This window comes from Anguilla anguilla, chromosome 1, assembly GCF_013347855.1.
Source record: "Anguilla anguilla isolate fAngAng1 chromosome 1, fAngAng1.pri, whole genome shotgun sequence".
NCBI lineage: Eukaryota > Metazoa > Chordata > Actinopteri > Anguilliformes > Anguillidae > Anguilla > Anguilla anguilla.
In genome coordinates this window covers 70,327,061-70,342,455 of record NC_049201.1, presented here as the reverse complement: position 1 = coordinate 70,342,455, position 15,395 = coordinate 70,327,061, and the positions used below count along the sequence as shown (strand labels likewise).

Genomic DNA, 15,395 nt, shown 5'->3' with positions numbered 1-15,395 from the left:
TCGCTTGTGTCGCGCGAGCTTCGCAGCCGGTACGCGACGCGTTCGCATCTGGTGGAGACGACGTCGCCCGCTGCCGTTGTAATAACAGTACTTCAACTACGCTTCAGTTACGCGCGTAATACGCGCGTAGTGCGCTCGCGGTCGATACGCGTGCGGTGGGTGCCCGGCTTTAGAGTCCACGCGAAGCTCTCCCCTGTAACGACCGTCCTTTAACTTGTATGGGTAGAAATTAGTTACTTGCTCCATCTTTCCACTCGGTCTCAGACGGTACCAGCTGACGGATGTGTCATAAATCGTCACGGCTATGGATGGTCACATTTTGCCCTTTGTCCTTGAATACTATAGGAGCAGGGTTAACCAAACCTTCAGCAGTTTCTAAGGAACAGAAAACGGAGTTAAACATGATCCACCTTCAAGTACTTGCATACGACGACAACAACAACAACAACAACAACAACAACAATAATAATAATAATAATAGCAAATACTCACGGTACTTGAGGATAATCAGCAAAACTATGAATAACGAAATCATGATGAGATGAATTGTAATGAACTGTTTCAGATTTTGCAAAACCAAAAAAGAGAGAAGTATCTCATCATTACACACCCACCCACAGTGTATGTGTTTGTGTGTGTGTGTGTGTGTGTGAGAGAGAGAGAGAGAGAGAGAGAGAGAGAGATTCTCACCCCCTGCATGCACATTTGTGCAGTGGAAACTAACTTGGATGGAAACTTACTTCATAGGGTAACTTCATCTACTGAGTGCCAAAGATTTTGGTGCATGACTCTCAATTATCAGCACATCCAGTTATATTTTTTAAAATGCTGTAATATTTCATATTAGATATGAATTAATATTCATAAGATGTACTGTTTATGTTTTGTTTTGGTTATCTGGCTGATATCAACATTCAATGACTCAATGTGAGTGCATATGATAAATATATTGTATAATGTATGTGCGATTCTTCATCAAAGGGTTTTATTATATACCAACAAAAATACTTAGTTTTACTTTTTATTACACGCAATCAGTTCTTTTAAATTAAAATGTGCATTTATTGATCATTTTCAGAATAATCTTGTGTGGCGTGGATCGGGGCATGCCCCCGCAGTGCCCCTCCCAGCCTTATAGGCATCAGCTCAAACCTGCCACCAGGCCAGCTGTTCAGGACCAGGGACAGCGCCATTCTATGAAGCCCAGCCACAGGACCCTGGAGAGCGGCAACCTGGAAATTCCCCAACTCCCTGCTTTGCACTCAACGCACCTGAAATCAATGAGGCGACACAGCTGCCGCCACTCCAGGGAAATGGGCTGGGAGCTTAAAAGGAGGCCTTTGTCTCCCTTGAGGAGACGGTTTTTGGGCTGCAGCAGAGCTGTTAATACCTGTTTGTAATGTTTTTCCTGTCTTTCAGAATCCGGTAGAGATGCAGGATCACATCCCTCTTCCTGCTTTGAAGAGGGATCCCCTCAGCTGTCTCCCGTCGTTGTTACCCCTAATTTCAGTTACTTTACTTTAATTTAATTCAGACAAAAAACTTTAGTTGTTGAGTACGGTTTTGTTTTTGTATATAATTTTTGTTAAATAAAAGGCCCTGTTGGGCTATTTTTCCCCAAACCTCCAGTCTGTGTATTTCTGTGCCGCCCCGCCTGCACCGTCACGCCCAGTGCGGTGCCACACTTGTTATTAGTGTCTATATTGTGTATGTAGTGAGGTAGTCTTGGAAATTTACAAAGACAATCAGACAACGTAACTGAGCATCGCATAACTGTTAACAACACATTGCTATTATACCAGCTTCCTGTTAATGATCAGTTGTGTTAATAGTGCTGTTGAAAACATTCACTCTAAGTTTACAGGAATCACTTGATTTATTTAATGACTCTGATTAAAAAGCTCAGTCTTATGCTACATGTTTATACTAACAATACTGTCTGTATTCACACTGTGGCCTATAGATCCTAGAGTGTACTGGCATACTATGAACCAACTGAACTAAACCTAAAATTATATTTTATTTTTTCCCCCTTATTAGTCATTTCCAGAAGGAGTAAAAACAATACTGTATATATTTTAGTCTAGTCTGCTGTGGTATTAGACAACCAAAGGCTCGAAAAGTCTGTGACTGATTCCAGGTGACATTGTAAGTAGAGGCCCCCTGGTATATGACTGCATGAACAAGCTTCCTATTATGCATATCTCTAATAAATGTTACGTTATTACATCATGCTAATAGCATTGATTTCTGAATGTAGAGAAGGATAGGATGGGCCCGTTGCTATATTTGGACCAGACTTTTTTCATTGTGGAAAAAAATGGATGTGTCAACGGCTATTATAAAGAGAAAGACTACATCAGCATAACCTCAGATGGTTCACCAAAAAATGTAAACCACCAGTAAACCTCAAAAACAGAATAGCCGGGGTTAGATTTTTCTAAAAGTACATTACAAACCGTAGAGTCCTGGAATAAAGTCTTATGGACAGATGAGGCAAACGAGATGAGTATGAACATGTACCAAGGTGAAAGAAAGATGAAAGTGTGCAGAAAGGAAGGGACTGCTCATGATCAAAAGCACCCCTTGTCATGGTTTTGGCTGATACCACCATTTATTTTCCCCTCTGCGCCTTTTCTTCAGTTATTACGGCCATTGGTTTTTTTATGCGCCTTTTCTTCAGTTATTACGGCCATTGAGTTGATTGAATTATACACGTGCAAATTTCTTTTTACCATTTGCAACTGTTGGCGTTCTATTTAAACCAGAGACTGTAAAAAATATGGACAAAGCTACTGTGACGTCACCCATTGACTCTCCGTGGGTCTCTAAAACACGTTTTGAACAGAGACTGTAAAAAATATGGACAAAGCTACTGTGACGTCACCCATTGCCTCTCCGTGGGTCTGTAAAACACGTTTTGAAGCTCAATGGCGGGCGCGGCCATGTTCTCGATTTGGAGACAAAACCATAGAGTTAAGCGGTATTGTGATTTTCAATGTGATTGACAGCCCGGTGCGGAAAAGCCCATCAACCTGAACGAACGATTGCAGAACGAACTTGAGGCTAGCTGACTGTCTGCCGTTATGTTTTAAAATATATGATCAAATGTTTACGGAGTTTAATTTCCATCCGTGACTGTACTGTGTCATGTAATCACGTTATATGTATGACATTAATCATACAATTATGTTCAGTTATCTTCAATTTATGTTTCTCGGCAAAACGAATATGCTTAGCTAGCATATCAGCTTGCCAGTGAGCTAGGTAAGCTATCCGTGGTTAGCTCACGCATTAGCAATATGAACTACAGGGGAAGAACATCCACTGCACTGATGGTCAATCAATCAGAGATGTGTAGACCACTGGTGATTTGACTAGGCTAATTTTCATATAACTGTCTGGTAGACCTGCTGTTAACCAAGCAAGTTATCGTCGTAGGTTTTCGCCACAATCAGTTAATGAGCCATTAACTGCTACTACTCCATCGCCGTTTGCGGTGTTTACTTGCTGGGTGACGCTAGCTGACCGATCGTTCGCAAGTTATTTTTACCGAATAAAAATTAACACTGTCAGCGGTGATTAACAAATCTACCAAGTATTTTAATAAGTGATCTACAGGCGTGTAAATATGACAACGCACTTTGAAGAGCACGTTTTCCACCTGTTGCATAAAGACAAAAATAATGTACATTGAATTTCTAATTATTATTATTTTCTTGCTAGCTTCTAGCTTTGTCACATTCGTGCAGCATAGCCCAGGTAGACATTTACGGAATGTACACGACTGACAAGCCGTCAGACACGTTTGACAGATGGAATATTTGCCGGTTAGGGTTAGCTAGCTAGTCAAATGGCTTGGTAGCCGAAGTTGCGAACTGTTTTAGCATAGGCTACTGGACTACCACATATAGCAAATGAGCGTTAGCTGATTACGCTTTCTGCCAACTAATTATTTGGTTAAGTGGGCTAAAGGAAATAGTAAAAATGACTCGGCTACCGCAAAACTTCAGAGGAGGATTATTTTATGGTCGTCTAGTGCAGCTGTAAATAGCACACGCTATAATGAAACCACTACAAAATGGGATGCCTGCATTTTCTGACTTCGCACAGGTGGACCGTGGTCGGAGCCGCAATGTCAAGGCCAAGAGACGCCACCTCCCACCCCAGTGACCACAGATTGTAGCCCCTACTGTAGCTCAGTCCTCTGCAGTAATCCGGAAGTGACGCAAGCTGTACCTCATTGGTCCACAACAAATATTATAACAGTGCCCAAATGACACAATAAATCATGAAACAACCCATGGACAGTAATACGACGAATAAATACACATATTGTGACTATTTGTTCTCATGAGAAAAAATAATTGACTTTGTATTTTGACCGTATTTGTACCGTAGACTTACATGGACACCGAATATGAAAACACCTATACTGGAGCCAACCGTAGTGGCGCTAGTGAGCAACCAGGAACTTCAAAAACGAAGTCTGGTTTTGGCCGCTTGATTTAAACCCCCAGGAAGCCGATAAGCTTTGCTTCAGTGTCACTTACGTTGCACGAGAGCCGGTAATCTGTCAAGCGAGGTAAAAGGTAAAAGGTAAACAGGATTGTTGTGGCTATAAAATTAGCACAACAGCCTATCTTATTAGATTGTTGGCAACAAGTTAGTGCCACAACTTAAACTCAGAATTCTTTCTTTAGGGTGTTACTTTTTCAGCGTCGGTTCGAGGTCTGTTTTCTTTGAGTTGCTCCGTTTTCTGCTCCGGCAGTTTTGTTTTATTTTCAGAAAGTTCATACTCCTTAAGCTTCAGTTTTTTTTTTAATCCAGTGTGTGTGTTGTAGAGTTTTTCTTTGGGATACTCTCCCTTAGGAGTATTGTTTTCCTTTCCGTTATTTTTCCGCTGTCCTTGGCTCTTGAGACTGTGGTTAAAGAACCCCCTGTTCAGTCGTGGTTGGTCTCCCAAAATCCCCACTCCATCACACCCCCCTCATCTGTGAAACAAGATGGCCGTAGTGTATGGCTTGGGCATGTACGGCTGCCACTGGAACTGGCTTAGTTGTCCTCATTAATGATGTGGCTGCTGATGGCAGTGGCAGGATGGATTCTAAAGTGTTGGATTCTGAAGTGTACAGCAACATCTTATCTGCTCAGATAAGGCCAAATGCCTCAAAACTTGATTGGCCGTCACCTTGCAGCAGGAAAATGGCCCCAAACATACTGTTAAGTCCCAGGCATGTTATACCAGTGAACAGTTAATTATGCCTGTTTAAAACAGGAAACAATGCAGACAGTAGACTTTTGTGGTGTTGCATTGTGTAGGATGTTCTCTGTCAAGAGAAGAAGCCTCACACAACCCCATGAATAATCTACAGCTCCTGTTTAACCACAGCTCTCCCATGTGGTGAGAGAGTAGGAGTTACAGCTGAAAAGCTTTGATGTATTTAAAAATACAGGCACATACACATAAAAATCTCAGAAATATAATGTCAAGCATGAAATGTGACCATACTTTGTGTGTGTCTCTATACTACTAAAGCAACCAAGGAGCTTTTCAGGGCCAAAAAGTGTAATGTTCTTGACTGGTCAAGTCAAATACCAATGGTGAATCCAGATAAATACATGTTTCACTTACTGAAGAAAAGACTGAAGGCAAAGCACACCAGAAATAAATAGGAACTGAAGATGGCTGCAGCACAGGCCTGGCAGAGCATCACCAGGGAAGATATCCAGCATCTAGTGATGTCTGTGAGTTGCGGATTTCAGGCAGTCATCAAATGCAAAGAACTTGCCACAAAGTACTAAATATGGGCTATTTCATGTTGTGTTGATTTGTCCAGTCACGTTTGCTCTCCTAAAATGTTAGAACTATATATAAAAAGGTCTGTAATTCCTTCATGGATTATTAAATGTGGATGTAAATTATCTGCTGCTATAACACCCAAATTTCCCCACCTGGGGATTAATAAAGTATATCTTATCTCATCTTATCTTATTAAATATCCTCAAATTAAAGATGATAGTCTATAATAATTTAATCTCATATTCATTGCTTTATTTCAAATGCAATGCTCTGGAGTACAGATCCAAAAAAAAAAAAAAAAAATGTATCACTCTCCCAATGTCTTTGCATGTAACTGTAAGTGACCAACACATTAGGGTCAGTTTAACAGGAAGCTTGCCCAGAGTGAAAGAACATCAAAGAAAGAAATTAAAAACCTAAATTGGGAAGCATATCCCAGAGATTATGGGGTTAACCATGTATCTTTCTATCCAACTAATATTAATTACTTGATTTAATAACTAGAATCTAACACATTCTATCCTTGATTTCATTGCTGATTGCTTCTTTTTTATACTATGGGTTTATTTATCCAGATGAAAATGCAATCTATCAAAAGTAGTTGACATATGACACAGTTTTGGGGGCCTCTAGTGATGAAAAAAACATATAACACTCTTGCAAGATTTTCTCCAATTGTAACAGAGTCCTTGAATGCAGAAAGATCTCTTGCTAACTATGAATTAAAATTCATATCCCTCATATCCTTGGTGGTTTTATTAATCCCTGTCCCCAGGTAGGTAACCGTGTCCCTAACAGGGAAGTCAGGTATTGTTGAGCCAGGAGAGCATTTCCGAGCCAATGTTGCACATTTTCTCATGTTCACAATCAGATCCCCATGTGGAAAATAGTACACTCAGCACACTTTAATAATACTTCAAGTATAAAATAGTATAGTTCAGGTATCAGGTTCATTTTTTCACATGGGTGGTGAGAACCTTTCAACAGCTTTTAGAGCTTCTTGTACCTGGCTTTCATTTTCTGACTTTGGCAAGAGAAGCAGGTGGCTACGTCCATTTCATAACGTAGAGGTCTGTGTGCAAAAGGGGCAGACCCAGGCAGTGAGGTTCCCACATCAATATGGCTGTGGTTGCAGACAGTTGCTGTTCCAAATTTGGGTGTGGCAATTAGACATTCTCAGCCCCAGGTTACATTTCTATGAGAGCTTTTTTGAGATTTATCAACATCAATTTTCGGCCATTAAGCTTTTTTTTCGACCGTTAACCATTTTGGCCACAAGTTTATTTTGAGTTGAAACTTTTGCTCCGTACATACCCCTGCTGCCTGAATAAAACATACATGTCTTTACTATGATGTTATGTCATTAAACTATATTAAGCCTTAGTTTTCACCTAAATTACAACTTTGATGGTTAAAAAAATACTTCCTGATTTATCTTGCACATTCCCCTCTGAATATACTGACTATTTCAGTTTTTCTGTTTAAAATGAACTCATTAAGCCCTCTCTTTGGCAGTTTTTCACTTAATTAATTTTTAAAGACTGAACGGATATACATTTTTTTCACCATTACTAAGTCCTATGGTGTCTAGTGTCCAACACATGGGAACACATCCATTTTTTTTCCATCAATGTCAAAAAAATTTTTTTTTGGCCCCCACAAGCTGTTTTCACATTAGGCCTTTTAGAATGTCCTTTCTTGATTTTCACATGCAAACTGCAAATCCTTGAGACTGAGCTACATTTACAAATGTTTTGAGGTCTGGAGATTTCCTCCTCCTTCTCAGTCTGTCCTCAAGAATAGTTTGCTTCCTGAACCGCATTTTTCACGGCACACTGTGTTTTCTTTTATCTCCTCCTCTTTCTTTCTAGCAAGATGGTTAAGGTGTACAGAAAGTCCTGGCAATGGCCACAGCAGCGCAAACTTGCAAACTTCAGAAAGCTTTCAGACTCAGCATAACAAAAAACAAAATTAATAAAATAAAAACATAATTAAATTACTGACAATTAAAGCTAATTTATTTGTTTATTTGACAAGGTCAATGCCCATTAATAACATTTCTGCAAATGTGAGTTAGCCAGGGAGGCTAAATTTTCATGTGTTGGCCAAGGGCTATATGCCGTTGGACTGTGGAAGGAAACCTGTGTACCCAGAGGAAACCCACAGGAGCACAGGGAGAACAGGCCAACTCCATGCATAGGGGATCTGGGCTGAACCCCCTTCCTGTGAGGCAGCAGTGCTAACCAATGTGCCTCCATGCTGTGGTTAGCAACAGCTGTGTTACTTCAAAAAAGGATTAACTTGAAGAATGAGTTTGGTGATGAAATGAACTTTTGAACAGGACAAGACAATACTGGAGTTTCAGTATGAACAACCGATCTCCTCTTTACAATAGCTGAAGCAAATCTTTTGTACTTACAGCGTGAACATAAACCTTTTATATCTGCTGGTAACACAGATATAATATCAGCATCTTTTACTCTCTCCAGATAGCAGAAACAAGATGCACAGTTAGCATCACAGGAATTTATTTTGAGATGAGAAAAAATTGAACATTTTTAATAATTAATGACTGAATAATTCATCATATAAAACATGAGCTAAGGCAACAAAGTAATTGCCCAAACTGTTCACTTAAGATAAATCCAGCACAGTCTGCACATTTCTCATCAATCAACGGAAAAATTATGAAACATTGTGACAAGTAGCACATTAATTTTGTCTTGCTGCAGAAAAAACGATCTTCAAACGAAATGTGATGCAATAAACATTTAGGAAGCACTGTTCTTATGGAGGCAAATATTTCTGTTAATGTTTCCCCAAAATTAGAAGGTTGGGTAGAAATGACAAACCATGCAAGTTTACAATGAGAGACAACAACACAGAATTTTCAGAAACCTAATTGACTGCCTGTCTTTGTTTGCCTCTCTTTCCTTCTCCCCACAAGCAGGTCTTGCAGTATCAGGGGGTCTTTCTGTAGGTATCCGAATCTCTGTCTCTCACCCATGCAGTACTCTGTCTTCACATTTGTGTCTCACTTCGCTGTACACCAGTCTGTCTTCCTGACTGTTCTTCTGTCTGCTCTTCTGTCTTTGTCGTCTCTCTGTCTTGGGTTGTTTCTTGATATCCAGATGAGCATAGGTGATGTCCGAGGACACATCTCTCTGCAAAGACATGCATGGATGTGATTTGTAACTTTAGCTAAATGAAATACTTTATTCTGTTATTGGATGATGCTGTTAATGTGACAGTACATGTGAAATGCTTACGCAAGAGTTCAGTGTTGGTGACACTTCTGTCGCTGATGGTTCTGAACCTGAAACAGGGGAGTAACACACCTCTAAATTCTCACACCTCTAATTTCTTTCAGTCACAGTACGTGGTGTTTACTGGCATGTCATTCACACATTTTCTCCTTCAGTGTTAGGGGAGCATGAACAGCATACCTTTGTGCTGGTGGCGGAGACAGTGACAGATGAGCAGGGTGAGAAGGCACACACAGAGCACACAAAAGGCTATTTCACCATATATGACTCCATTGCACCATTCTGAAAATCACATAGAACCATATTGGACTATTATAGTAGCTATACACAAACATACTAGCAACCAAGCCTTTATATTAAATTTACAATGACATATTGTACACATTTATACATTCATTCATAAATTCATTGCCATGGAATTATGAAGTACGTTTCAAGTGCAATAACATCCATAGACAGCAGGTGGCGATGTTGTATTAGATTGTAGTGTGCCATGTTCTCATGCTGGTTGCCTACGTCTACCTACATGCGGATGTTTAGCTTTTTAAAAAATACGATATATAAGCACAGCCTGTTAATGTCCTTAATTGTTTATTCAAATGATGACTATTCATAATAGGATGTCATTTAGATAGACAGACAGACCGACAGACAGAAAGACAGATAGACAAAGTGTGTACTCATACTAACCAGAGTCAGTATGGGTTTGCTGACGGAATGAAAACTTTGGGCTCTGAACAGAGACATTCACCCCAACCTGGACCTCACACCACAATTCTTCATCCATTTCCACCATCTTATCTGGGTACCCGTACTCGTGCTCGTACTCATATTCATTCTCATACTCATCCTCCCAGTCAGACTTCACTTTTAGTCCAATTCGCAACTGGCTCTCTACCCTGTACCTGTAAACAATAAAGCAAGAAGTTAGAGAGAAGCATAGACTAATTGTACATCTTTCTTTCCTTATGCACACTATATGACCAAAAGTGTCTGGACACCCCTTGGTCTGGGCCTGTTTTTCATGGTTTTGGCTCGGCCCTTTAGTTCCAGTGAGGGCAAATCTTAATGCTACAGCATACAATCACATTCTAGATGGTTATGTGCTTCTCCAATGGGGGGAAAAAATTGGGTTCAAAAAGATTAGAATTATTTTCATGGACTTTGTAAATATTATTAATTTTGAGACATATTGCATATTTAAGCCTGTCACACCCATGCTCACCATATTCCTTACATTTTATTGCCCCATTTAATAAGGTAAAGGAGGGCTAATGTTTATCTATAAACAGTAAGCAGCTCTGTAGAGTCAGGGACTATTTTACAGCATGCAGGCCACACATTACTACAAGAGAACAAGCACTAGTCAGAGGACAGATGCGTCTCTCACTGATAGTAACTGCACTGGGCACCTTGTTAATGGGTGGAGTTCATGCAAGGTTAACTCAAGATGACTTAACCCACCCCTGGTAGGATGAGGCCAATTCTGCCCTGCACTGCGGACTGCAGGTTATAGTTAGGTAATGACAGGTTCAGTCTTACGATAGCTATGTTTATGCCTTCACCAACTGACTGACTCAGAAGCCCTCAAATGCATATTTTTATGCAAAATAAGAATAGTCCATTTGAATGCAAAAATTTCCCTGAACCCCACTTACCCTCTCTCGGTGGCTGACAAAGACGAGGTCTGGCCAGTTTTTTCCCATGATTCGCGGGTCGACCGCCAGTAGATATTTACCCAGGGGGCACTGAGTCTGGTCACTACACAGCGCAACTCAGTGTGCCGTACATCCAAGAAGTCACTCGCTTTAGTCTCATACCTCCATTTAGACATTAACTCTTGACTACTGTTTGATGTTTGAGCTTCACTCCAATCCAGCTCTGGGCTTCCACCCTCACCTGTCCATTCATTCAGCAAATGCAATTCACTGCGGTCTGTCCAGACATCTGCTCAAGAACAATACAACAGATTAGTGCAAATAAATGTTAAATAATACTCCTTCATCTTTACAGGTTTTTGTTTAATTTCAGTGTCTACTAATACATAGTGAAATGGATGAACAGAATACAATTAAGCTGAAAATATTTAAAATTATTTCAGAACAATGTGCCATCAGGATTAAATAAATGCTCCCCAAAGTCCCATCTGAATTCACAGCTCAGTTTAATTTGTCTCAGGATCATATGAAAGCAACAACCCTTCTGATTTACAGGTACAGGTCACATTGCATCTTCAGGTTGAATTTTCTGCCCAAATGTTTGCTTTTTAATTTATTTTTTTAAGAAAACATTCTGCTACTAGAAGAGCCCTTTTCTGCCCTATTGTGCCATAAATAGATGCAATTTCAACAACAGATTACAAAACAAACCAATTAGCTACAGTTTAGTATAGCTGCAGATATATTCCTAAAATTACATATTTGTTAGTATGAACGGGCAACTCCAAATATATAGGAAACACCAAACATAGCATCCCTCTCTGTGTTGTACTTCTCCTCGCTGTTCTCGATGAAACTGCAAGCTCATGCTCTCAAGTTCAAATTTGTAGTGAAATGATTCAGAATTGCTTGTCTGATTTCCTTGCATCTTGAACCAATTTACGGGCATTACAGTTAAACCACAGATGCCTCTAGCTGAAGACATCTTTCCGACATGCATGCCATCACCTTAGCCACGATTCCTTGTGAAACATCCGTAAGTTCGGCCGTCCGTATCACTGAAGCTCTGGCCAAACATGTTCCAACAATCATCCCTCTTTCAAAGTCCCTGGGATCTTATTTCAGCTAAAATAATGGGCAAGTGGGCCTGGATAGCTTGATTTTATTAACAATAACGTCAAGCATTCTGGGTTGTCTGTGGCTAAATGAACTCAGGATCCAGTATTTACAAATTCACCTTCACACATTCACATTTCAATATTTTTAATCAGTGATATCTAAATTAGTCAAGGTATAAATGTAGGTTGACACCCTCAGTACATTTTCAGGTTTTTGACAAATTAAATGTCTATTTAATGTGGGTAATGTGGCTGTAAAAAAAAAACTAAAAAAAAAAAAACGTTTCAGTAAAAACTTTCACCGTTATACTAAATCCTTTTTTAAAATTCAAAATAATGTGTCTTTGTGGAATTTTTTTATACATTTCCCCTTTTCATTTATTTGCACGTCAATTTAATCTTCCATGTCATTTACATTTCAAAAGTAATTTTGGTCTCTGTAAATGACATGGAAGAATACATTTGGTTGTGTCAATGTTTATTTTAATGTTACATTTGTGAATTGCGCACGTTTTCTACGTTGCCTGCGCCAGTGAAACGCAATCTCTTATAAGACTATCTATTTAAATGTTTTATTTTCTGGCCAAATGCAGAAAAGAATAGTTGAGGATGCAATAGTTTAGGATGAATTCATCATTAAATAATTTGATACGGTCCCGCCTCTTAATTGCCCGTTGGCTACTGTTTCTTTTTCCTTGTCATTTTTAACCTGTTGTATGTGAAAGAGCCGACCAGCCCTTAATTGAATTTACTCCCGAACTGAAAGCATTTGGATGGCCAGGTAAAAAGCAGGTAGGGAAGCCCAAATGGACGGTTGCTTCTTCATCCATCCACTGACGGAAAGTGGCAACATTGTGTTTTGTTCCAACTTTTTTTTTTTTAATTACACATCTCACTCGCACACATATCCAGACACTCACGCACACACACTCATAGCCTACATGCACCCACACACGTGCATTTATTCCAATTTCAATAAACTTTTGTTCTTTAAAAACATTCGTTGTGGTCTCCGTTTTGTTTGACTAGTGAGACCCCATTCGTAACAAATTGCTCGTTTGTTTTAAGTATCTACCATAAACAGTATTTACAGTTCTGACCTACTTTTGGTTTATCGGAGAAGATTTTTTCAGCCTATTATTCTTCGCCCATTAATACTCGTTTGCTGCCCAGTGCCTTAACACTAATAAATGAACACATGGTTGGCCACACCTGAAAAATTAAATCTGAGCCGCTGCCGTAGTGTGGCCTATTGGATACAATCTTGGTGTTTTTTTTTATAGTTATTCATGTTTGAGTAACCTGTGTGGATCCCCGTGACACCACAATCGGTACACTTGGGGGGTCTTTGATCTAATCGCGACTGCAGGTGACATAATGTCTCTCAGTACAACCAAACTTTTCTAGAAACCCTGGATGTTGAGAATCCTTCTCTCAGCATTCCATAGTTTTTTTCTGCCGGTTATCGCGGGTTTCATTCCACTTTGGGAGACGCATACATATGGCAAGACGTTCAATATTTGCATCGCATATGCAAGTCATTCTGCTTCTCTACCACTGGTTTACTCTTATTATGTTGCTATGAATAATCAAGCTTGTGTATTATCGATATTCGCCATTTGCAGTTGGGCGCAATTATTTTCCCCTCGGCTGATTAATAGACCTTGTAGCCTACTATGATGCCTTTAAAATTTTAGGCTGAGCCCACCGATTCCTTAAAACCATGTAACTCCAATCCAATAAAGTTTTGATCAAATTCAACCTCTTCGCCAAGCAATGAATAAACAGCATGATGGTTTTGTGCCTCCAGGACTAAGGCTGAAAACCACTGAGGTGGACTACAAGCCTTGTCAGCCACTGTTTTAGGCTGCATGTGCGAGGTGTGTTTGGTCAGCAATTAATGGGTTTTTACATAGATTCCTAGTAAGGATCCTATTCTGACACATTTTCCAGAAATATCTTAATCGGCTAGTCTTAAACCCTGAATTGTTACAGGGCAACCTCACGGTCCTTTGACATCACGACCCGTTCATCTCGAGCCCGGACCCATTTCCCCACAATTTAGACCAAAATATAATTTTTTCGAGTCAAAACTACTTGGGGACGTGGTTTATACTCACCTCCGACCGTTAAAACGGTCCCATTATCGGTAAACTGGAGGTAGCTACTGAGGTGCTCTCCACAGTAATACCGCCCAGAATCCCCTGATTCCACCTGTAAAATCGTCAGGGCAACCAGGATATCGTCTGTTCTTTTGCTGGTGAATCGGCACGGCGATTTCTCACATTTAGTATCGATAATTTGCAGTGTCTCATTCGAATTCATTCGAACCCAGCGGACAAGCTCGTCGTAACAGCCACCGGGACACTGGCAACTGAGTGTGACATCCTCACCCGCTCTGGCGAACACGATCGAGCAAGAGACGGAACCGGCTGCAATAAACAAAGAGGTCGAATTAAAACAGAATCTCTGACAAGTGCCAAAATACCCAGATTATATTAGCATATCTTATAATTTCATATTATTTGGTTTAATGTTTTCAAGTTAACCGCCATAATTTTTCTATACATTTGAAATATATATAGGCTAATTTAGTACTCACTGCAGGACAGAGCGAAGAGTATGAAATGGAGAACCTGTGGCATGTCCGCAGAACCCGATGGTGCAAGTGTGTCAGTCCGGCTTCGTCTGCCAGATAAGACGGACTGCTTACAGATATGCGTGTCAAGTTCAGGCTCGCCTTCTCACGCTAAAAGCCAAAGGGCGAGTTTCCGTTAATGGAACACACTTTCGCCACACACACAACCGTTTCTCTGCCATTTCGAACGCTCGACACTGAAAAAACCCGCAGAAATAACCGCAACTAAACTGTTTGAAAGAGAAGTAGGCCGTCAAAGGCTGTGTCTCAACCAGCTCCGACGTTAACTGTTTGCGCACAAACAACATCGAGGCTGCGTGGTTTTTAGATCTGCCGACTGCTTTTAAGAAACAAAAGCCCACCAAAATTCCAACCACGCTGAAACCACTTGTTATTTACTTGTTTGGCCTTTAAGGACAGGCACAACTCCATGCATGCAGGCTTGCATGCAAAAAAAAACAAAAACGGCTCTAATGTAAAACACTGAGTCATTTTCTCACGGTCTCAATTTATCATTATGCTAATAACGCAATGTGTTATCAAATTTAAAAAATTGTAGATTTACTGTCTTAGCTTTGCATTTTTTCTTTCTTTCATCAACATTCTTCTTCTTATTATTATTATTATTACTATAATTATTATTATTATTATTATTATTATTATTATTATTGGTAGTAGTAGTAGTATAATAATTGTTATTGTCACAACCTGGCTTGGAAGTTCATTAAAAAAGAGAGATGAAACAAGAAAAAAAAAACTAGTTTAAATCCGTTACTTGAAATCACAATGGGGACTAATTAACACTAACAGCTGCTGAGGACCACACATCAAATTTCTCTAGCTCTATGTATCTGAGCTATTTATGTTTCCATATAAATAATATCAAGGAAGCTATTCACCCAATGAGACCTG

General features: G+C 39.9%; 2 protein-coding genes across 2 annotated transcripts in view; both read right to left on the bottom strand.

Annotated features, from left to right (window-relative positions):
• LOC118220799 overlaps positions 1-15,395 on the bottom strand; it is an 84,854-nt gene that overhangs the window by 19,694 nt on the left and 49,765 nt on the right. The gene's annotated exons all lie outside the window — the stretch shown is intronic.
• LOC118220760 lies at positions 8,310-14,718 on the bottom strand. Its single transcript, XM_035404949.1, has 7 exons — positions 14,448-14,718; positions 13,966-14,277; positions 10,728-11,016; positions 9,760-9,974; positions 9,250-9,351; positions 9,073-9,119; positions 8,310-8,967 (listed from the first exon to the last, which is right to left on the bottom strand). The coding sequence occupies exons 1-7, from the start codon at positions 14,488-14,490 to the stop codon at positions 8,803-8,805; spliced, it is 1,173 nt and encodes a 390-aa protein (XP_035260840.1). The 5' UTR covers positions 14,491-14,718; the 3' UTR covers positions 8,310-8,802.

Coding starts and splice junctions, on each gene's coding strand:
- LOC118220760 (XM_035404949.1), bottom strand. CDS start 14,490: ATGCCACAGGTTCTCCATTTCATACTCTTCGCTCTGTCCTGCA. Junction 9,975..10,727: donor TTGTCAGCCACCGAGAGAGG/GTAAGTGGGGTT, acceptor TATTGTTTACAG/GTACAGGGTAGAGAGCCAGT. Junction 9,352..9,759: donor GCAAACCCATACTGACTCTG/GTTAGTATGAGT, acceptor TGTGATTTTCAG/AATGGTGCAATGGAGTCATA.